This window comes from Charadrius vociferus, unplaced genomic scaffold, assembly GCF_000708025.1.
Source record: "Charadrius vociferus isolate BGI_N301 unplaced genomic scaffold, ASM70802v2 scaffold287, whole genome shotgun sequence".
Lineage (NCBI taxonomy): Eukaryota > Metazoa > Chordata > Aves > Charadriiformes > Charadriidae > Charadrius > Charadrius vociferus.
This window is the reverse complement of record NW_009649568.1, coordinates 3,035,716-3,061,044: the sequence shown is the minus strand read 5'-3', so window position 1 is coordinate 3,061,044 and position 25,329 is coordinate 3,035,716. Positions and strand designations below refer to the sequence as shown.

At 36.6% G+C, this 25,329-nt stretch overlaps 1 protein-coding gene across 1 annotated transcript in view; it reads right to left on the bottom strand.

Annotated features, from left to right (window-relative positions):
- The window catches only part of DCAF6 (DDB1 and CUL4 associated factor 6), an 87,378-nt gene that overhangs the window by 14,039 nt on the left and 48,010 nt on the right, over positions 1-25,329 (bottom strand). Inside the window, exons 12-17 of the mRNA XM_009890119.1 lie at positions 20,621-20,680; positions 13,551-13,656; positions 10,094-10,209; positions 9,206-9,289; positions 8,712-9,033; positions 3,960-4,001 (exon numbers count right to left, since the gene is read on the bottom strand). Coding sequence (XP_009888421.1) covers positions 3,960-4,001; positions 8,712-9,033; positions 9,206-9,289; positions 10,094-10,209; positions 13,551-13,656; positions 20,621-20,680 — 730 coding nt within the window. The remainder of the gene's footprint in view (positions 1-3,959; positions 4,002-8,711; positions 9,034-9,205; positions 9,290-10,093; positions 10,210-13,550; positions 13,657-20,620; positions 20,681-25,329) is intronic.

The window sequence follows — 25,329 nt, the reverse complement described above, 5'->3', positions numbered from 1 at the left end:
ACATTACAAAAAAACCTCAAGACTATTCAGCATTCTGAATCATGCATTTTTAAATAAAAGCAGAAGCACAGAAGCAATTTTTGGTAAAAACTGTCTTTCAACTAAATTCAGCTCTGAATTTAAAATCCTGATTTGGGGTCTTATTTTAAAAGGCATGAATGGATTTATATTCAGTTATCTTGTAAAGTTGATTATTACAGGGAGAATGCAGCCAAGCACACATGACTATAACTGTGATACTTTTATTGGTCATTCTAGTAACATACTGCTAAAAGCAGGAACCTGGCAGAGGCAAGCTTTCTCCAGAAAAGATAAATGAGCCCAATCTAATGACATTTCAGAACAAAGAACATTACAGGAAAAAGCACTCTCTCTGAGAGATATTACTTTTCCATAACTACATATTTTCTATACATTTTTTGTCACACACACAAAAAAACAATGAAAAACCCCAACATATTTGGTTTTGTGGCTTTTTAATTTTCATTTATAGTTGTGATAGGCAATTCCTGTCTGTGCCAACAGAAACTTAGATAGTAGCCTAATCACTTGGAGCATCAGCAGATACAGAAGTGTGCTGTGCAATTCATACTGTTCTGAAGTTCAGCCTAAGCTAAGCCTGACTGTGAGCTGCTGCTTCCTTTCCAAACTGTGCACTCTTCCGAGCACAAAATGTCAGATAATTAAATATATGGACATTGTGTTGGCACTCCTCGAGCAACTCCACCAATTGTTACAGTTGTATTACATATTCACATTCAGGCATCAAATAACGAAGACTCCTGAGAAATGCTGGATATAGATTAATGTTATTCATTTTATGGTACATAAAACATTAGATCTTGTAAAGCCAATGAAACTGAACTTTGTTTTAGTTATGCCCTCATACTGTCGGTAGTGCTCTGACTTCAGAATAATTCAGTACTACTGTCTGGCTTGCAGTTATAAAGCCTTTTTAAGTGTGTTTTGCCAAATTTTGTGGTACCTTAGTGCAACATCTTACAGGACAGTTGGTGTGCATAGTCTTAGTAAGATTGAGCCCAAGATGAGGTATGGTATTTTCATTACTTCAATGGAGTGTGCCTTGTGGAAAGAATTTTTAAATATTAATTACAAAATTACGAATATAGGCATGAACCACAGCACAACTTTTCCCCTTATGATCAGCCAGATTTGAAGTCTTCAAAGTTGATTGTTATAAATACTAATTAACAAAAGCCCATTTAAATTAAGCCCTAGATGAGTGGAATAGGGATTTAGAAGTGAAGCCATTATATTGTTTCAATCAAACGTAAGTTCAGAAGAAATAAACAAAACCCAAACCCACAAAAACCTGTGATACAGACTGATCCACAGCTATGTATTATACATAGACAGAAATGGAAAAGATGTAAACATGTAAGTTAAGCCTTAAAAAAAAAAGTCCCATAGGTCATTTTTTGTATGTTTAGAAATTCTGAAGTGTGATAAAAAAATTTTTAAAGTGAAAAATCTATGCAATTTGCACAATAACTAGTTTGTTTATTAAAGCGCAATGTCACATACTGCTCTTTAAAAAAAAATTTTATCTTTTTTTGAGAGAGCTGCGGACCTCAGTTCCCAATCTACATTACTCAACAATTTCTGGCTAACTAGTCCTGCATGCTTTAAAACAACTATGCTCACCTATTAGTTCGAAGACAGACAGTAAAAATTAATGATAAGTTTTTCAGAAGAGGGAAAACCGAACTATTATCCATCAACTGAATCTGTAAACAATCTACACGAATTCTGCTACAAACTTTATTCCACTAGAGGTCCAAATGTAGTGGCTGCCTTAAAATGAATCTGGTATCCTAGATAACCCTGCTTTTTCCAAACACCATTATTGCAGACCGATTGTCTCCTGGCCTGCAGCAGCTGGCTGTAATGTTCATGTGTACTTCCTTCCTTTTTCCATTCCTTTTGTCTCAGCTCGGTATTGAGCGTTGAGCTCAGTATTGATTCTTCCAGTATTAAGGACTCTTGTCACTTCTTAAGTTTCCAAATTTACTTAAACACTGAGAAACACTGTCTCTTTTCGGTAAGTACCAGAAACCCCCATTCCCGCTCTTCTGCTTTTTCAAGTTACGATACTATTTTTTTCCCCTCTTGTTGCCATCTTCACATTTGAACTATTTTCCCTATCCAAAACAACTGCAGGGAACCTAAGGGTCATAATCATTAATTTCAAATGCATTTCTCTGATGCCTTATGGTCATTTCTTCATTGCCCATGCAGAGGAATCCACTTGCCAGTTACCGTGCTCCTGCCCAAGAATTCCAGCCATGTGTCTTAACAAGCTGGCTATCGTCACCAAAGTCAAGTCCAGCTCAGGAAGGTGACTAATTAATAAGCCATAGCAGCGGTCCTTACCTCAACCCATGACTTCTCTCACTAATTTACCCTTCCGATTTTCTCTGCCATCCCCCTAGGGGAGAGCGAGCAAGCAGTTGTGTGGGGCTGAGCTGCCCAGCAGGGTTAACCCACAACCACCATATTAAAATAGATCCCCTTTCTAAATATCAAGATTTGATTCTATTTCCGATTTTAATTACCAAATAACCATGTTCCTTTAGAAGCCTCTGAACCTATGGAAGAGATTTCCTACTGCTGTCAAGTTTCAAGCATTAAGATGGTTTTGCCCTTGTTTCTGAACTATCTTGTTAACAGCATATGGACTCTACCCTAAAGCCCAAGTTATTTTACTGCCGATCATACAAAAAGAAATGTTTACCGCAATGCAATCACTAAGTCATTTCCTGGCCTTCCAAAACAATCAACTATTCTCAGCTACAAAACATTTTTAAAATTTCACCTGATGTGCTGCAGATTGACAATGAAAATCAGAGAAAAATATAGTGATAGAAAATTCTATGCTGAATGCATCATTCATTTTTTATATTAAATTTATACCAATATGAAACAATTATTCCCATGGGCTGTGCTGAAGAGCTAAAGAACTCCATGGTAAGCATGTTTAATATAGCAAGAACACCTATTATGAAATTTAAAGTATAAGTAGTACATAGATTCCTGAACCGTTAAGAAAGTTGCCGAGTTAAATCCATGTATTCCAATTGCAGCTAAGATTGAAATATAGGACAAAGAAATACATGGCTGCGCTATTTTACTGTCGGCATTTAAAATATAGAACTCAGACTAAGTCTTTTGTGAAACCACATCCCAAGTCTTTTCCTTTCCAGCCACACAAAGCCAAGACGTTAATTTTCATCATTAGAATTATTTTGCGCCATTTCCCCTATATATAGCCTTTGGCATTAAATCACAGTAGACAGTTTCTCCCCCTTACGGTGTGTGGCCAAACACAATTGCCCAAACTGCCTTATACGTTCTTACAATTAATTTACTCAAGTATTTCAATGAGGAATATGAGATCAAGTGACTTTTTCATTTAACTTAATTAAAAGAAATATTGTATAAGATTTAGCATGTATCTGCTAAATATGTATTAGCAAATACAGCTTTAATAGTTATGCTCAGTTCCATGATCTTGTTCAGGCAAAAAATATAAATGGTCTTTGATACATGAATTCTTATATTTTTGTCCAGAACTGGGTGTTCTTTACTGCCAGACAAAGCAAGTCAGCAGTGGCACATGCAAATGCAACACGTTCTTCAGCAGCTGAATAAAAAAAGGTATTTGCTTTTCACAAACTACACACTTTTCAAATTCCATTAATTACTATGGCACACAATAAAAAGGTTAATAGGTTGTTAAGTGTATACACTGCCATTTCTTTTCAATTTCCATGCAAGACATGCAGCTAAATATAACTCAAGCAATATGGCCTGTAATTCATAGCATTTAAAGTATAGCAATTCTTAAAATGCCAGTTAGATAAGAAAAACAAGAACCTGATAAATCCATTATACGGCAATAAAAAGGAGGGGGGGGGAGGAAGAAAATAATTAATTACCTCATTATTCTATCACCTATCGCTGTTCCTCTGATATTATATCTAGTAAAGGGAACAACAACTGAAGTCATTCAAATATGCTGGGTATCATGTTTTTAAAAGGTTAGCTTCTATTACAAAATGTGCTCTACGTATTCCAACTGAGAAGACTCCTCTTTAATGTGTTAGTATATGAGACTATTTCGATTTCAGAAAAAATAGTATTTAGATTACATAACAGTACGCAAAGTTGATCTTATAAAATGCAGTAATTTCTCACAGTTCATAGCAGAAGTGGAAGCAGCTGCATAATTATTTCCATTTTAAATTCATATTTGTTTGAAGTTTTAACCTACTAGTTTAACATTTTCCAGGCTTAGCCTCTGCTCATAGATCAGCTTCTGTCAAAGTCCAAACAAAATTAATTCAGTCATTTAAGTAGGAAAGCAGCCTTCGGACAGTTGTTCTGACTAATTTGTGAAAATTAAGATCAAACCATTAAAAACTGCAGTTTCTGTGCATAAATAACATGTTTTACAGAGATTCCCCCTCCTCCCCACATTACAAAGCCATATTATCCATCTCTGTTCTAACAAAATTTGCTGGACTTAGTTTTAAAAAAGATATGCTACATGCACACTTCAAGATTTAAACACCTGCATATCTCCTCATATTCGTAAGAGAAGGGATCTTTTCCTGTGGATTCCCTAAAATGCCCAGAAGGTTATTTTCTCTGTTGATTATCTAGCTAAACTGCTCTGCTGTACAAAACAGCTTTCTTTTTTTTTTTTTTAATTTAGAAATATTCTTGTGCAGTTCCTTATACATTTTGTTAAAAAGAGCATATATTGACTGGCCTGATGACAATGAAAAAATTAAATAACTGTTTAGCTTCCTTTAGTTACTGATCTTCACCATTCCTATAGTGATGCTCAGTGGCTACAGAAACGCTACAGAAAAAAGTCAGATGTCACATTCTCAATTATTTCTTTCAAAGAAATGTCCTTCTGTGTCAAAAATATTCCTAGCTGATTCCTAGTCAACATTCAGCTGACGTAGCCAATTTATCAGCCAAAGGATCACAGCATTTTTGCACATTTTGCCACTACTAATCTAAGACCTTTTCAAAATATTAAAGTGGGTGCAAACTTTGTGTTTCTGTATCTGTTGCATAGTTTCTCACCAACTAACCTGAAATTGAACTGTCACGAAAGACTATCTATCCTCACTCTGTTTTGAGATTTATGAGCATCCACAAAAAGGGAATATGTCCCTTGTATCTATTCTTAGATTATGTAAGAGAGAGAAGACGACCTAATGCTCCGTTTGAAAGCATTAAAATTTGGATTTGCACACAAACAAAATTCAAATAATGGAAGCTCTGTGAACATTAGATTTGCAAAATGGACAACATTCTACTCCTAAGTCTGAAATCTACATCCATCTTACTAAAACTAAAGTGAGACTAGAGGAGTTAACGCAGCAGGAAGTTCTCCATTTCTTTAAATGCAGGTACTGTCAACAGAGCTATTAAAAGGGTATTTCTGCCATTTCTTTTCCTTAAGAGGAAGTTTAAGATCATGATTTCAGAAATCTACCCTTCCTTTCTCAGTGAAGAAAGTTGTACTTCACAGTGGGAAAATGACTCTGAGACAGTTTCCTTTATCTTCATTTCCCCAACTGTGGAGTTTCTCCTCAATATAAACAACAGCTAGTTATCAGGTATATAAAAAACCACAACCTAAAGAAACATAAAATTGGTTTTACATGAAACTAGTAATGCTATATACTAGAAAAGGTCTATTAGTCAAATAGCTTTTAGCAGTCCGTTTCAAAAGGCTACAGCCTCCTTTTTTTTTTTTTTTCTCTAAACAAAAATTAGAATTGTTTTGCCACTGCATAAAATAGGTTCACAAAAGGTAGATTATTGCGGGCTAGCCTTATAACCTTCTCCAGAAAGGAAAAACCAACCAAACAAGCCCCAAACCAACTCCCCACTAGATATTCTACAGAGAGAGAAATCTGCTTTATTACTTCTATATTAATGCCATTGATTATCTTATAGAATGACACATTGGAAACTAAATTATTAGATAAACTTAAGAAAATGAGATTTAGTAAGGAATTGTTAGGTAACACAATTTACTAAGTGAGAAAAGAGAAAATGTAAGTCTATAGGAAGCATACTGGTGGAGTTAAGCACCAGTCTTGCAGGCAATTTTGTTTAATATATTGTGAATAGTCTTTGACCAAAATGTAGGAATGTACTCATGCAGTACATTGAGGACATGAGGTTGCATAACTTTATGAATATAGAGGGGACTGTAAAATCTTGAGAAAAAGAGGTGGGTAGAAATTCAGTTGTGTAAAATTGACAGTCACACTTCTTATCTTTCACCAGAAGGAAACTCAGAACACATTAATTAGAAATGACAAAGTAGGAAAGACTTCAGTATACTAACTGGTCTTGTGTCTGACTACAAGCCACCACTATGAGACAGCTGTAAGTATGTGAGGAGAAGGATGTAACTATAGCTTACTTGTGTCTCGGTGAATCTTCTCTAGACCAAGAGTAACACTCATACCATTAATCCTCGCAAAATACAACAACGCAGTGCGCATAATTCTCGTCTACCATATTCAGGAAAGAATTGGAACATGGAGGAGCACAGATAGGAACTAGCATGACGGCAGGAAACTCATAATTTTTTACTGCTAAGAGTGAGAAAAACTTGGCATTCTTAGTCTAAGTGAGACAAAAGCTGAAGATGGACAGGATGAAGATAATTAAAATGATAAGCACTGGGCATGAAAAAATTGCTTTAGTGAAAACAGTATGTTAACACAAAACAAAATCACTAATTTCAGTCAATTTCTACCCATTATAGCAGCAAGGTTTTGAGGTAGCTTCCCAGTAGTTAGGGGGCCTGGGGGACTTTGTATAAATTTGATCAGTTTATGAAAGGGATTACATGCTATAACAACTGTTGTCATAGTAGTAGTAGAGAGGACTTCCAGTTCCTTTCACTCTATTTCATGAGATATAAATACTAGGAGGGTTTATAGCTAGCATTTAAGATCACCAGTGCCTGCTTTCTCCCTGGAAATCCAAATTCCTTTGAGCACACATAGGTTGTCCTACTTTTCTTCAGTATCTCAGAAGGCATTTAGAAACTCCTGAAACCACAAGAATAGGAGGGAACGTAATGTAAACATCTATCTGACTGCTCAAAAGTAAACTAGAAAACTTCACTGCTTGCACACAAACAAAAGCAGAACAAAATGAACTGGTCAGGCATTAAACCTGTGTAATGAAAGCCTGGAGGCAATCCTAAATCAGTATTGACTACGCAGCAATTTTTGTCAGATTTTATTTGGGGGAAGAACAAGGAAGCAGGGGGGCGCATAAAGACTTCTAATCATTAATATAGTTGAATGATCTTTCCTATACGATAAATTTAACTGCTACAGGAAGAAATCTTGCTGCACACAAAGAAGGAAAAAAAGCACGTCAGATGAAGTGTAGCTTCATTTAAGATGTCCCGACTAGTGGAAAATTGTAACAGCTGTATGATACCTGGAAGCGTCACTCTTATTACACTGCTACAAATACTATTACATCGTAGAGACAACATAAGGTGCATGAAGAGAAGCTAAGAATCCTGCTCAAAAACAGAAATGGGATTAAAATTGCAGGGATTTTCACAGCTTGCTCTTCAATCCCTAGATTGTAATGAACGTTGGCTTTGCAGTGGAAACTATTTCTGCTATTAGATATTTATGTACAATTACTTAGTATTGCATGGAAAGTTAATGGATTAGGACAGAATCTGTATATATTGGCTTTTTGATAAAAACTATCATTTAGTGAGCAAAATTACTCGTGCTATGTAATAAGCAACCACTGACTGTTCTTTTTGTCACTACTGACAATGTGGTGGCTTATGACTTTTTTTTTAACTGCAAATCATTCAAAACCGTTTCTATACACAACTATTAAATTCTTTCTGATTTCCTAATGAATACGTATTGCAATGCTTCCTGTAAAGAATTTGTATTGCTAGCATAAGAAATTAACAGCAAGATAATACTGCTTTTGAACAGGACGGGAGTAAAGCTAAGGCATCTGACACTAGGTTACATAAGAAAATACCTTTTTTACTTGTTTTAGATGTTAAGCCTAACAACAGAGATGTTGCTATTACAATTGCTTACAATTACAATTATTACAGCTTTTAGAAAGTCCAAGAATTGAAATTAGCGAACGAAGGTATTAAACCAGCAATACCAATTCAGGGGCTAAGTTTACTGAATGATCAAACAAGTATGTACAGCTGTTTATATTTTACAAGAAAAAAAAATACACAAAGCTTACTAAATGCGCTTTTTATTAATGAGGTAATCTACCTTTTTTTTTTCTGCCATACATACTGATATTCAATAACCAACAAAAGGATTACAGAGTTTCTCCTTCAGAGAAGAAGTAGTAAGAATGAAAAATTGAACACATCAGTCTTAATGTACGTACTACAGGCAAACACAGCATTCCTGAACAACAGTTAAAAGCTCTTGCTTTGCCAAAGTAAGAACACCTAAAGTGCAGCTGAAAGAAAATGTAGGTCCCTGTACACAAATTTGTGAGCTTTCTACACTTATGACTACAGGGAGAATAATAATAAAAAAGTGAACTGCAAATATTTAACACTGGGGTATTCAGCAGGCAAGAAATAAGCACAAACAGGTATTAGATCTGCAGGAGCTTGCCTGGCTAACCTGTGTCCTGGTCCTCCTCGATACCTCGCCCCTGGGATCAGAACAGGATCATCATCACTATCATCAGTTTCTTGGAGAGCTGAGGTCCTGGTAGAGGACTCATCTGGAGTTGCAAGCCCTGAGGATTCTGGGTGTGGCTGAGGTTCTTCGTTTGCAGCAAGCGAGTTGGCAGTGGATTCAGTATTTTCAACTGAAATGTCTTGATTTGCACTTTTTTCACAGGAGGCCTCTTCCTCTACATTTCCAGAGACAGCATCAACACTGGGACCATTTTCTTCTGGTTGGATTCCAGAATGCTCAGAACCAGGTTTAGCTGATACAGCTAACAGAAAATATTGGGGAAAATAAGTCACAGTATTAATGATTATAGCCTGTTTTAGAAGACATAAATGGTAACAGAAGTTAAATTATGCATACTGAATTTACATTGGATATTTAGTTTTTCATTCTCTACTTCTTCACATAACTATATTTGAAAGACTACAGATACATACTTGCTTCTGTTGTTTCTACAGTTTCATCTGTACTTTTCAGTTCTTCAGCACTTGTGTCTTCCTTGTGAGATTCATCAGGAACTCCTGAATTAAACAACTTAATATTAAATCACATGATTTCATTTAGATGCACATCTATAATGTAAGCAAATCTAAATTATATTAGCGCTCCTAGATCAAACCAATCAAAGCAATCCCCTCCAAAATCTACATGTCACTCTACTGAAATCTCAGACATTAATCACACAAAAGTCAGTATATATAATCCTATCTAGTTGCCCAGGTCAACACACTAACAAAGAAAAAAGTATTTCTTTCTTGTTCCTTAATATCCTATGCTATGAGAACTTTAGCTGCAAAAATACCATTAATACTCTTGAAACAGATGATCACTTACTGAAATCTATTATTTCTGAAGACAGAAATTAAGTTATCCCTCTATTAAAAGAGATTATTTTTTAAGAAAACATTTATCTGGAAGTAGTCATTTGACTTGACTGCCCTTTTAACAATGAATTAAGCAAGACAACCACACATAAGAAAATACAGTGAAAGCTTGAAAGAAACAACAAGATACCTAGCACTCATTTATGACTGCAAACAGCAGTTGTTTTATCCTTCGATACAAACTGGGGCAGAATATGTCCTTAAGAAAAAAGAATAAAGGGTTTAGAACTAAAGACAGGATAAGTTACTTTTGTTTATATTTATTTGCAACTATCTCAGGTTGGTATCTTTTCCTTTCCTAAAAAAAATTCATGTTCTATTATGGCTGTATTCTGCCTTCATATGCATGCGTATGAGACTCCCATTGTGTTGAATGGTAGTCATGAACATATGAGAGCAGAATTTTTACTTTAACATTACAGAAATAATGCTGTATCTTACTTGTTTCTTCATCTTCAGGCCCTGACTCTTCTGAGACTTTTGTTTTTACAGAGTCTTCTTGGCCTTCAGTTTTGCAGTGACTTCCACTCCCTCTAGAGCTTGAATTTGTGCTGCTCCTGGCAACATAACATGCAAAAAAAAAAAAAAAATTAGAAATAATATAAGTAGGGAAGATCATTGCAATTGCCTGTCCACCATCATCTTTCTCATTGCAGTCTCCCAATTAGATAACTCCTGGCAGCAGCTACAACTAACAACCTGCACAGCAATTTCAAAATTCTCTTTTATTATGTCCGTCACCACTCATCCCACACTATTCCTCTGCATCACAGAACCCTGCTCACTCCTTCCTATCTGTTTTACTTTTTAAATCTTTTAATTTCTTCATTGCTTTTCAAAATATTGTGAGAACTCAAAAGGATTTGCTCTCTTTCACTATTTACACATTTTTTACATGTGCAAATGATCAGAGATCTTAATAAAGGTATTACAAAGTGTCAGCTGAGCACTAATACATACTCTTATCCCATCCCATTAAAAAAACTGATTCAGATAAAATTCTCCAGGTTCTTCATCATTAACTATCATTCCTGTACCTTTTGAGGCATGGATTTCTGATGTTGGCTTTCAGTCCTCAAAGTTTTATTATTTCTCAAGACTTACTATAAGCTGGTACTTGAGGGCTACTCCCTATTCACGTTTCGATAATTATTGTGGAACACCAATTTCTATTTACAATAAGGAAAATTATTCCTCAGGAAATATGTAACACTGCTGTTCTGAATGTCATAAAACCTATTTTTTTTTTAGACTCTCTAGAAAAGACTTTATTTTAGGAAATGCAAAGCCTTGTTCCTGAGCTCTCCCATTCTCTTCTGTCCCACATCTGTGTTGTGGCCTCAAACTCAGGCAAATTGGTGGACAAAAGTGGAAACAAAGACGAGTTATGAGAATTATAAACACGATTCCAAAGGATTTAGACTGTATTGTTATGAGTATCTTCCTACCTAAGTTATTACTAAACTATTTTATATGCTACATTGCTAGAAGCAGCACAAATCATGCTCAGTCTAGATTCTTGAGAATCTAGTCTACACTTCAGTACTTTTATTTTTTACAATAAATATGAGCGCTTTTACTCATCTTGATGAGCAATAGTCTGTTTCACTGCTGTACTGATTTGGAGTATGTAGAAAATTTTTGTTAGCCCTTACAGTATTTCTTCTAAATCAAGAATTTTCTGGATTGTTTCTGAATGGACAGACAGGAAGGGTACTGCTAGACGTGAAGTCAAGGATTTTTGCTATTTCATGCCTAATATGATATAACCACTTTTATGAACTTAAATCACAGCCTAAGCACTAAGATTTTTTTTGACTCTTAGGAATCTACTTTCTAGCTCAATCCTAATTTATATCCATGTTTTACTCTGCTTTAATTTTTACTTAAATGTTATTTTTCCACCAGCAGTTACACGAAGAGGATGTTTTTGAGAGAGCAAAATAACACCCTGTGCTTTTGTTACATTACGCCCTACTGTGTGCTTCCATAGCAGGTTTTCTGTTTCCCCAGTTGAACCTCTGCCAATTTGAATCAGTTTTCTCAAAAGCGTGAAGATCGCACACAGCATTCTAAGCAAAGCAAAGCAGAATTCAACAGCAGCACCAGTAATTCTCATCCTTGGCTGAAGTCTCCCAGCTGGTGACATCTAGGATCATACTTGCCTTTCTAGTAGCTGCATTATACTGAGAATGAAGTGACTGCCAGGTCCATGTCTTCCTCCGTTTAATTTTCACAACAATCCCAACTTTCAGATTAGGTTTTTGTTACTTGTCCTCAACTGCATCATTTTGTTACATGGAATTGCATCCTACTTCTATTATTCCAGTCTTTGGCACAATGTTTTTAGTTAGTCTGTGAACTGACAATGCTTTGCAACTTTGTCCCCCTCAGAAATGCTTCTTCCTCTCACTTCCCACACTCTACCACCCAATACACAAGCTCCATTAAGTTAGCTTATCACCATGTTCAGTTTCTTTACTGATCTATCTGTCCCACCTTGAAGAGAAGTTCAACATGTGGCAAAGTATCAAATACTTTCTGGAAAACCTGGCAGTTTCTATTACACGAGGTATGTTTCTAGAACCCATTACTCTGTCAAATACAGGTATTGAATCATATACATTTTAGTTCCCATCATTTGGTGGGGTTTTTTTCCATGTACTGCTTGTTTTAATATGCCTTTCTATCAGAACTGTGCTAAAACCTTGAATGTTGCTACCATCAGTCTTAGAAGATCATGATGTTTAATCCTTCGTTCTCTTGGCATTACATTTGACATTTGTCATTCATATGGTGCTAACCCTTAGCCCAAGAGATTTGTTACAACGCTTGCTACTAGACAGAATATATATGTGAAGTTAAGTTTTAGTGGTTTTCACTTAGTCTTTACTTCCCAATTACAGATTTTTGTAACGAGTAATTTTCCTCATCTCCATTCCCTGTACACTCTACTTTTTCTTTATATTGTTTTTGAGGTAGCTGTTCATTCAAATTTTCCATCTTCAGAATCACTTATATCATAAACTGTTTGAAGTGTAAAATGCATTTTTCAAATTTTCTTTTAAAATCAACACAGAAAAAAGTGTTAATTTTCTGTGATACAGTTGTAGTAGTATTTTATTATTATATTAAAAAAAACACTAGAATAAATGGACAAAACATTTGCTAATGCTCTGTTCCTCTGTGAAATTGGTCTACCCTAAAACATTAAACAAAGATGACTACAGAACTAGATGCAGAATTAGTTAAAAGCATTACAGAAAAACTAATTATTTCAAAGCAGAAATGCAGTCTGATAGATTGGTAGAACATAACTGTCACAGTATTTCTGATTCATGTGGGCAAAGTCTTCATTCTTGTGAAAACACAGATCGCTGTTTAAAGTTTCCAAACTGCTCTAAGCAAGGTGTAAGTTTCATGTCTAAAGCCACAGCACTAAAGAGTAGCTAAATGTGGTGGAGTTCTGCTTCCGCCCCCCGCCCCAGTAACAAATGCCAGCAAGCATTTCTATTTACTGTCTTCAACAATAGTTTTGAAAACATAAGCAAAGAAATATAAGTCAGAGGAGATAAAGTTACAATTGTTGTTGTTTTGGGAGATCCTGAGATGCTCTAGTGACAGACTTCGATACAAAACCAAGTAACTCTGGCCAATTAGACAGTATGCATTTCTTATCTGAAAAGGATGCCACCGCTATAATATCTAAGCACTCCACAAAGTTGGTATCTTAACCATACGCATTCATCAACACTCCTCAGACCAACAGAGAAGTTGGTATCTTAACCATATGCATTCATCAACACTCCTCAGACACAGAAAATCTGTATCTATGCTAGACGAGTGTTAGTGATATGTGCTGATCAATAATCAGTCAAAACCAAAATCAACTTCTTACCACTCATCAGTGAAGTCCAGTTTTATCGTGCTTGTAGTCGTTCCTTCTGTACTGTAGTGCAAACTTAAAACTGGTTCACCTGTTCCTGTTCGTGGCTTATCATTTTCTGTAAATATGGGGTTGATAAAGTTTGGATGGGCATCAGTAATACACATAAAGCTGTTATAATTCTGAAGATTCATTTAATTATCCTAACAAAGGCCAAATGTGGTACTAACATGTACAATGTTTATTTAAGATCTCTTACGGGTCAAGCAAAGAGTTAAGGAGTTTCAGAGTAAACACACCAAATTTCCAATGCTTTAAAAATGGCCTAAAATTATTTGTATTTATATGAGCAAACAAAGAAGATGCTGTCCTTCAACATGCAAGTAAATAAAATTGCAGATAGGTATGCATACACACAATATTATCCTTTCTAAGCAGATCCCTTTTCTATCAAGTATATTAATAATAAAAATATAAAATGTTTTTTGAAGTTGTGTTCAGTCTTTTTTGCCTCAGTAAATACAACGAAAAAAGATTATGAGATCTAGACACAATCAGTAATCTAGAAAAGTCACCATCCCCTTTACTTTTTTTTTCTTAGAACCCAGTCAACTATCAAAATCCTTAGACCTGCTGTAAATTATCATCTAGTTGTCATAAAACCACTGTAAATTCATATTCTGAGTGCTTTGGGCTTAAAAAAGCTTTCATATTATAATAACTGTAAGCAGAAGGGGAGTACTTGCAAAACAAACTATTCACTGTGTCCAAAAGCAACAAAAGTGAATCAAATTGAAAACCACTACAAATCTGCCAAACATCTGATGCATGTATAGTTTTAAGGATGTTCAGTGACCTCCTTCAAAACAGGACTGTTCAATGACATCCATCAACCCACCACTCAAGTAAAATTCATGGTCACAATCTATCTACATGCATGGCACAATTGCCATTAATACCAAAGTTGGCCTTGGGCAACACTAAAAAGTTAATGGAAGTACCATCAGATTAAGCCTCACTACAGAGGTGCCATTCTCTCAGAACTCAGATGGGAGAGTTTAGTTAGTATTAGGTACCACTCAGATGACCACTAAGTAGCCTACGTAATCTTGCTTTTCATGAATGCTGATGAGCTTTTTATCCCAGGACTGCTTGGACAAAAATATGCTGTATTTTCTTTGGTTTATAGAGTACAGAAATTTGCCTACAATTATAGTTGCAGTATTGGCAGCAGACTGACACTTTAATAAAGTAAAACCTTCAGATCATCTTTGGGTAAACATCAGTTAAAATCTAACATTTGATTCTGGCACAAACCTACAAATTCCCTCACTAAAAAAAGCTATTATTAAAACAGTAATGGCTACAATACTGCCACAGGATATTTATTTTTAAAACTACAATTATGTTACAGGAACTATGAAATAGCACACAAGAATTTAACCTAATGATCAATGCTCATATTTTTAAACTACTGACAGGCAGAAGGCCACTCACAGGATCAGAGCAGTGATCAGCTGCTCCAGAGAACTTTAAATATGTATTTCTACATATTCTGAAGAGAAATTAAAAAAATCCCAAACAACCAAAACAAAACACAAAAACCATGTAAGAAAAAAAAATATTTTTATGTGAAAGAGAATTAACCAATTACAACCGTGACCCTAATAAAGCATGGGCCTTATTCTACGCAAAGAAAAGTTCATAGCCTCTCTAAAAATAAACTGTTTCAGTTACACTCTTGTTAACGTGGAGCAAGGATAGAACTAAACAAAAATGAAGTTTCCAGTTCCTGAAATAAACTGAGTAAGAAAAGAAACAAACGTAAGAAAATATTTTATCGTGGCATATGCAGATATTTTGAACAAAAATGACATGTTCGTTCTTAACTAAACAGGTGCTTTCTCTGTTTTTTTGGCAACCTATCAGCAAGCATCTCAGTATAAAAGTCTGTTCGAACTTTGAGCATCCCTTCCTAAGCAAGTACAAATACTGATCGTTCCAACATACTGCACAAGTCATGAGGGCTAGACACTGAAAGAGTAAACAAATGACATAGTTGGAGAATTCTTCACCTTCCTTGTAATAGGTACAGACATGACATCTTTGGAGTAGGAAACCAGACAGTTAAAGAAAGACAACTTACTGCCTTGAATAGTCCAAGACAGCCACCAACAACGACTATACTGTAATTTGATACTGCTATACAACATTTGCTTCAGCACAAACCTACTAAATATTACTGACCAAAGTAACCAAACATTGCTATCCTATAATGAACCTAATTGAATATTAGGTTTGTGTTATAAAGCTCAGATCATATTAACATAACAGTGCTTTCCTGTCTTAAAATCTAAACATCAAAAAATTTAACCAAGATGCATAAAGACTGTTCTCTGGCTATGCTTACTGTGGAAACATGCTTGTATTTATTCACACTCAGAAAGATTGAAGAATTGCTGTGGACTTTCCAGAGAGGGCACTGACTAACTGAGAAGTTATTTTTACAAATTTCTGGAGACAGCTGTTAAAGACCAGATTGTGGAATAGCTATTTCTTAAATCTACAAAAACATGAGCTACAATTTGGATTGGGTCAGTTTCTTCTTTAAACTAGCTTTAGGCTATGAAATTGACACTAAAAAGAACAAGAAACTTTTGACAAGACAAGAATCTGATAATAAACTACACAGAATTAGTTGTGTAGTTCACTATTTTATATTAAACTTACACTGCTAATGAAAGCTGAATGGGAGCCTCTGTGAAGAAGGCTAATAAGCTTTGCCTAATACGTAATTGAACATTCTTTTAGAGAAGCCACATAAAATCCAGAAGTCGTGAACTCTTTGTTTTCAAGAACAATGTGATTGCCAAAGACTGACTAGATCAGAATGAAGCGCTGTTCTCTTTCACTACTAGATTCCTCCCATCAGGCCAGATCTACTTCAGATTGATAAAAAATGAAGGGAAGAAGAGGAAAAGTTGTACAGCTTCAGTGATTTAGGGGAGAACTATTGTCAAAACTATTAATCTGATTGCAAGCTCCAGTAGGGTAATAATTGCTCCAAGAGAAAGCTGTAGCTTGCCAACACATTACTAAATTCCATTCCAAATTCCTCAAAAATACCTTGAAACTTTACTTAGATTCTACAGCCAAACACATTTATACTTCAAAGAGACTAACAACTTACAGTCTTATTTCTTAAGCAACCCTGTCCTAGAACAGACACTCCCATGACATGGTCCATTCTCCGGGTGCCTACAGGAGGAAGGTACTTTTAAACTACCACCCTTGAAACTGAAGACAAAATTTAATTCATAACCTTATTTAAAAACAACAAAAAAAGCAAACCAAACCACTCAACTGAAAGAAATACACACTTTTTCCCTTAGAAAATGAACCTGTGCAAGTGTAAATTCACAAAGATTGGGGCTCTTGACTATGAAGCAGTAAGCGCATAAAGACAGGTTTACAGATTGCATTACCTAGTTAAAATAACATTGTGAGGAACTTCAAGCTAGTTACCCACATCTCAAATGCTGCCCTATTCACTAGTCTATTGGCAACCCCACAAGAAGAGGATAGATGACTTTTCATGAAAAACTTCCCAAAATAATTCCTATCCAGCACTAATCATGATCAGCTGTGTACGCTCTGAAGATAGGGTTATATTATAGGTGAAAACCAAAGTGTGTTAGTTCGTAAGGGAGAAAAATTGATCTAGAGAGGAGAAAATCAGTGGTGTATTTCAGAAAATAGGAATTCCATGGGAAAGCTTAACACATGAAAATTCATCAGAAGCAGCTGAACTCTGAGGGAAGGGCAGAGATTCCTTTATCTACTGGAGAATGCTCACTGACGGAACAATGTTGCACTGATACCAGTCAGTTTAAGGCCAAGGGAAGACCAAAAATCAAATAATTCTTTGGACCAGCCTAATCTATAGCCCAAGGCATAGAATTTCTTTGTCTCGATGACTCATACATTAATTAGATGTAGTACTGCACTTTACCGAAGGAGGCAGTACAGACCACACTGTGCATTATGGCATTACGTAATCTTCAGAACTGGAAAGGGACCTCTAGAGATCATCTAGTCCAACTCCCCTGCTAGAGCAGGATTGCCTAGAGCACATTACTCAGGACTGCACCCAGGAGGGTCTTGAAAATCCCCAGAGAAGGGGACTCCACAACCTCCCTGGGCAGCCTGTGCCAGTGCTCTGTCACCCAAACTGTAAACAAGTTTCTCCTTGGATTTGAACGGAACTTCCCATGTTCAAACTTGTGCCCATTGCCCCTCATCCTGTCACTGGGAACCACTGAAAAGAGTCTGGCTCCATCCTCCTTCAACCCACCCTTTAGATACTTGTAAGCAATAATAAGGTCTCCCCTCAGCCTTCTCTTCTCCAGGCTAAAGAGTCCCAGCTCTCTCAGCCTTTCCTCATAAGGGAGATGCTCCAGTCCCTCAGTCACCTTAGTTGCCCTACGCTGGACTCTCTCCAATGAAGCACAGATCTGAAATTCTTGAGCTTGTACCCGCAGAGCTCACTATAGATCTGGAGAGCTCTATATGTATACCAAGGCTCAACCAGTGCATCCCACTAGGAGGCAGAGCTAATTAGCTGGGACACAACACATGCCAATACAGTTCCCAGGACTTACAGTCCTGTTTATGAGGAAATAACTGCCATAGCTGACATACCAGCTTGTTCCGAGCCAGCTCAAGTATCTATAACGTGGCACTGAACAATCTGGTATGGACTTCATAAGGGATTACTAAGCCCTTGCACTAACTTGCAAATATCTAGAAATACCCGTAATCAGTTTGGCTTCTGTGTATGTAGGAAACAGCATTAAGATGGTACGGGATGCATACACACATTTGCACTTCAAAGTTACTGAGCTAGTTCTCTGGCTTCAGGTTCCCTCTTTAACCATAGCAATTCAGGCAGTATGTTACAGTCATAACATTGCCTTTACACTGCAACAAATCTAACAGCCACCCTTCATTATTAGAATCACAGTAAAAAAAAAAAAAGTTAAAAAAAAATTCAGTGTAGATCACTAATTCATTTGAAACCATTTTGTACAGACAGAGATGACTTACAGCTTCTGCTGGACTGTCAGAATAATGGCATTATAAATGTCTATGTTTATAATAAGTAAAAAAAAAATAAAAATCTTTAAACCCAGAAACACTCTTAAAACATAGATGCCAACAAAAGAGACTGGTCCAACAGAAGACAGCTGATTCAGTACCAAATTAAAAAAAGATAGAAATAAGAAAGAAAAAGCATTTCTATATAAAAAGAACCTTCATTAGGTACTTATACTTATTTGAGATTTCTGTTCAAATATGAATAAAACTAATGCAGTTTAACTTCAAAAATTCAACTGGATCTCAGCAAATTATTATTTGTTGTTATCAATTGGACAATCTTCATTTAGTTTCCTAAGAAATTATCTCCTTTTCCAAATTCCTAGTTTTCCAAACTAGAAGTAACATTGTGTCTCTCTTCAGGTGATCCTTACACTCACAACCAAAAAGCATTGCCTTAAAACAAATGCATTTTGGATTGGGTTTTTTTTGCACATTGAAAAATCTTAAGTGCTTTTATGAAAGGAAACCTTTTCCCATTAAAGTAATTTCTTAACACAGGAAAAACTTATTAGAAAAAACTACCAAGAGTCTATTACAACTATGGGTCTATTACAACTATGCAATTAACAATAGTAATAAACAAACCAGTTTTTAAGGCAAGTCATCCTGATTGAAGAGGAATATGATGCAGATTTGGAACTGATTTCTGGGACCAAAACTTCTGATTTTATCTTTGCTGTCAGATGGGCTTAATTCACAACTTCACAGAACAATTTATCAGTTTTCCAAGATTTTTGCCATCTTAAGAACTTCAGTAAACATACAGACTTTCTATGTTAGCTCTAGTTTATTCTACTCTCATCAAATAATGGTTTATTCTGAGTTTATAACAGACAGCATAACTTGGCCACTAATTATAAGCAAGTTTTCCAGCCAAACCAAACTATTGGAGTAATGTAGACTACTGAACCATGAATAATTAGCAAATTTACACAGAGGTTTAAGGCTACTTCATCACAAAATGCAATTCCACAAAATAATTTTATTTTGTCAATATAAAACACAGCTTTATTTTTTCCCAATGTTCTGGCATCCTAAAATGATCTCAACAGTTGCCAAACAGCCTATTTTTCAAAAATGGGATTTCAAAATGGCATTCTAGCTTAGAATGTGAAGAAACAGCCATCTCTTTTGCGGGATTTGAGCTATTAAACCTCTACAGAGGCTTTGATATGGAAGTAAGCATAATGCAGAGTGTATAAAAATCTATTTTTAAATTACCATCTATCGTTCATTAATTATTCAGGCACAAATATTCACTACAGATGACATTGGTTCAGCTGGAATAGGGTCACCTATGGCCCACTTTACTGCTCACAGTTTGAAGACTGATGAATAACGGGCATAGAGACAGCTCACAAGTGGTCTTTCTACCACCAGCCCATAGGGCATCTACAGAGAAACACTAGTAGCTGTTTCGCCAAAGGGGTGTAGGACAAGGGATTACAGAGGTAAGATGCACCTAAGTGCAATAGCTGCCCTTCAGTTACTCAAACTGTGCAGGTGTAACAAAGCTGCACATCTCTCTTACATAAGATAAATTAACTTGGCATTACGTGATTAAAAGTTACTTCATTCTTGATATTTGCACTTCGATCCAAGAAGAGCCATTGAGAAAAAGACTGTTAAAAGAATTACTTTTACTCTGCATTTAAAAAAAATAATATTCTAAATGTCTGTAGAGTACCTACATTGAAAGCATTAAGAACCGAGCATAGGACGGCTTCTGAAAACAATTAACCTTATTGTTACTCATATTGAGAATTAAATAATTAATGAGTTTCCAGCAGATCTGCTTACAGAATTCTATTTTATGTAGATGAACAGCATTTTTAGACTGTTTATCATCATGAAAGGCAATTTTAAAAGGAAGCATTGCAATCAACTATGGCTGGGTATGGCGCATTTCCTGTCACACGCACCCTGTTGCTCATCAAGTGACATGGATCCAAGCTGTTTGTTAACCACAGAAGAAGGAGAATCTGAAACAAAAACGAGATTTCAACTTAAAACATAAGCAGCAGAGAACTGCACAGCAATGTCATGATCATATGTTAGTTTAAAACAAAAAATAAAAAGCAGCAACATAAGGAAGCTCTGGGGTTGTTTTATGAGCAGCCAGCCATATTGCATTTTCTAGGCATGACAGAAGCAAAGCCATTTGTTTCAAGTCATTATGTACTTCTTTAGGTAGTCATTGAACAGCCTGAAGCTTGCTGACATGTCAATATTGAAAATGCCTGTCCATTACCACGGATTTTACTATGTTTACTATGACTCCTAAAGCCTTTACTCCAACTACCAAATGACACGAGTATGTCAAGCCATGTGCTAAATGGAAATTTCAGAATATTGATACTTTAACATAAAATACTCAATGGCATACCAGGATCTTCAATATTTATACCTATGAGCATAACATGTAAATTATGAGATTGTTTACAGATATAACAGCATATAGACTGTTTTTAAAAGATTAAAGCGCCAGAATACATCCCACTCATATAACAGTTCAATAGTTCTACATTCCTAGATGCTATACCTCTGTGGCATCTGATGACTGAGAACATGTCTTCATTAGTTTATCACAGTACCACACCAGTCAGTCTTATAAAAACCCCATGTAATCACAGGAAAAAAAAAATATTAAAAACCCCAGCATTTTTTTCCACTGGACGCTATCAGTTAATAACTATCATCAGCACTGCATTCACTGTGCAGATAAATGACAGATGCAAAGTTCAGTATCTTCTGTGAGTATATTTTCCTTGTCACCTCTGAAGACCAGATCTTCTGTGTTATCTTAAGATGAGCTGACGTATATAAATTAATGCACTATTTCAAAGATACTGGCTAGGCTACCATATCTTGGTTTCATTTGTTAATCTTCTGTTATAAACAAATTCATGCTAAGCTAAAAGGATTTAATATCCTGTATTATAAACTGAGTCATAATCTGCCAACATCACAGACAGCATGCTAAAGGAATTTTAACATAAATTTAAAACCTATACAAGGAAAGCAATGAAATAATACCCTCTTTCCTGCAGGAAGCTCACTCCCAGATTTGGCCCAGAATCACCAGCATGACCTATTTTATAGTACAGCCATAAAACCTGCTAAATTGACAAAGCTGATTTAAATATATATCCTCTAATGATACTTCATTCCCAACCATTGGTGCAAGCAGCAGTCTGTTCCTTTGTTACACTGATACCTAGGCGCAGGGAGGGGACAAGGACTGAACAACAGTGACCAGGAGAGTCTGACATGAGCTCATTGTATTTTGGAGGATGGCTTGTTTTAGTAATTGAGCTTATCTAGTTTACTTCCATAACTGGGGAACACAAAATTAGCCCTGTTTTGTCTCCATCTTTGTTCAGCCATTCCCATGCCTTGCACCAAACACATCTAAGCCAGACCACAAGAATTTGTCATCTAGATTCAGACGAGACATAGCTCTTAAGTACAAGACTTGTAACATTAATGTATTTCACTTTCCAAAACTGAAGTGTGCTTTACAAATCATCTCTACTTTAGAAGAAAAGTATTTACAGTGGAGTAGCAATCCACTTCTTAGAATGTGAATCAGAGGGAAAAAGCTGGTATAAAGATGCACCGTGTCACAAGATGATCTACTTGTATTCCTGCTGACTCAGCGTAGGAATTGGTATGCCTCTCTCAAGGGCAGGCTGCCTTTGACCACTGACTCACAGTTCTGAAGCCCATGATTGGGATTAACCTGTATCAAAAGTGTTAAGTGGAGAGGAGGTCTTGGACAGCAAGCTGAGAAGCCTAGTGACAGAAGACAGTGACTCTCAGTCGTGCTATGTTCTTGCGCTACAATTCTTCCTGTAAGCTTGTACATCCCTTTTTAAAACATGTACCATGCTGCCAAACATTTCACTTGGCTGGAACAGCTAATCTCATCAGCTCCTTAATTCAGAGCAAGATGAACAGAAGAAATATGACTGAACTAAGATATTTTAATTGTAAACATAAGAAAGTACATTTTACTACCCTTATCGGCACTTCTAAATTTCATTAAGACCTTATGTTATACAACAGTAAGTAAAGAGTAGGTATGTTTTACCATGTGCATCATTCAATCACAGTAAGCAAAAATGGAACATTTTCTGGGTAGTAGTCCATGCCAGCGTAGGCTTAAACCTCCCACATTTCACTATTATTTTGATGTCTTCTTACAACTCTGCAAATGCATTTAACTTGTAATATGAGAATTTTTAAACAACATATAGGAAGTATCCTAAATATTCCAGTTAACATGATTAAGAAAAGAGCTCAGTCTGTACCAATTTTAAACTCACTTTTTGCCAAGTGCCCTGAAGCCACAGATCACCAGCACCCTTTGAAGTGGCACTTCAGTCTGGAACCCCACAGCTTAGGCAGGGAAATAAACATGATCATGAAACCAGCCTAGAGAAGTTCAGGTAAATGCCTCTTTTTTTAATATATGGCTTTGTTTTGTAAAAATTCTGAAAAAGTACTTTCATCATTTTTGATAAAGCTTTTGAAAAAAGTATTACCAAAACTGTGCCATATAGTTAAAAAAACAAACAAAAATCCAAACTCTTACCTGAGCCTTCACAGGCTGGGTCTACATCCCAATGCAATTCACCAGTGGTTGTAATGTCACCAGTACATTCTAAACTGGAACACCACTTAAAGAGGGATTTGGAGATTCATAAATTTGGGGAACCTCAAACAGAAAATAGAAGATAATTTTAAAGTCAGTTATATGCTGAAGTACCTTCCTATAGTTTGGGCAATCCGCATGTGACTTCAGCAAAATATTAGCATGCCCCCTCCATTGTTTTGGTTAAAAAAAAAAAAAAAAAATATTTCTTCCTTTTATCACTTTACCACCAGGCCTGAAGCAGCGAGACCTTTTTTTAAAGTCCTAAACGTGGTAGCTATAGTAGACCTTAATCTAAGAAATTAAGTATTTGTTTTAATAATCAAGAATAATTGCTTTGCACAGTGAATAAGCTCTCAGTTACATATTCTGGACTTCAGACACATTTCTAGATCTGCATGTTTACGCAGAATGCAAAGAATCTAGTAATAAAAAGCTGCAGTCATCCCCTTGTTCTTTGCAGAAAGCTTTAACACAGAAATGAAGGTCCATTTTATTCCGCTTTAAAGACACTGACTGTATAGAATTTCAAAACAACCAAAGTTAAAAAAAAAAAAAAAAATCAAGTCAATGTCCATCACAGGTTCTGCAATATGTCATCATGCACATGTACGTGTCTTTATTCCACAACAAATGCAGTCTAAATCAAATTAATTTTCCCTCAGAAAAGAAAGGGTCACGATACTTCATTTTTTTGTTGGTAAGACTATGCACACTGACCACTACAGGAACCCCTGATACAGACTGATCTTTTCTTTGCTTCAAGATCAGCTGGTTCATGTTTCTGTAACTTCACAAATTGCATTCGATTCACCTAGTCCTCAAAAAGAGGAGTGATGTAGGTAACGGTGATGCATACACGACATATCAGCACTGGGCAGAGCAGCAGTAACAATAGATTAAAAAGCTTTACTTTCTTTGTAGTTTCACAGAATTCACAGAATTGTTAGGGTTGGAAGGGACCTCTGGAGATCATCTAGTCCAACCCTCCTGCCAGAGCAGGGTCACCTACAGCACGTTACACAGGACAGCGTCCAGGCGGGTTTTGAATGTCTCCAGAGTGGGAGACTCCACCACCTCTCTGGGCAGCCTGTTCCAGTGCTCCACTACCCTCAAAGTAAAGAAGTTCCTTCTCATGTTAAGATGGAACTTCCTATGTTCAAGTTTATGCCCATTACCCCTCGTCCTATCACTGGGCGCCACTGAAAAAAGACTACTCCCATCCCCCTGGCATCCTCCCATTAAGTATTTGTAAGTATTAATAAGATCCCCCCTCAATCTTCTTTTCTCTAGACTAAAGAGACCCAAGTCCCTAAGCCTTTCTCCATAGGAGAGATGTTCCAATCCCCTAATCATCATCGTTGCCCTTTGCTGGACCCTCTCCAGCAAAGGACAGTTCCCTGTCCTTCTTGAACTGGGGAGCCCAGAACTGGACACAGTACTCCAGATGCGGTCTCACCAGGGCAGAGTAGAGGGGGAGGATGACCTCCCTCGACCTGCTGGCCACACTCTTCTTGATGCACCCCAGGATGCCATTCGCCTTCTTGGCCGCCAGGGCACATTGCTGGCTCATGGTCATCCTGTTGTCCACCAGGACTCCCAGGTCCCTCTCCACAGAGCTGCTCTCCAAGAGGTCAGCCCCCAACCTGTACTGATGCATGGGGTTATTCCTCCCCAGATGCAGTACCCTACACTTACCCTTGTTGAACTTCATAAGGTTTCTTTCTGCCCAACTCTCCAGCCTGGCGAGGTCACGCTGTAAGGCAGCACAGCCTTCTGGCGTGTCAGCCACTCCTCCCAGTTTTGTGTCATCAGCAAACTTGCTGATGGTACACTCTATCCCTTCATCCAGATCATTGATGAATATGTTGAACAAAACTGGGCCCAGTACTGACCCCTGAGGGACACCACTTGTTACTAACCTCCAACTAGACTCTGCACCACTAACCACAACCCGCTGAGCTCTATCTGTAA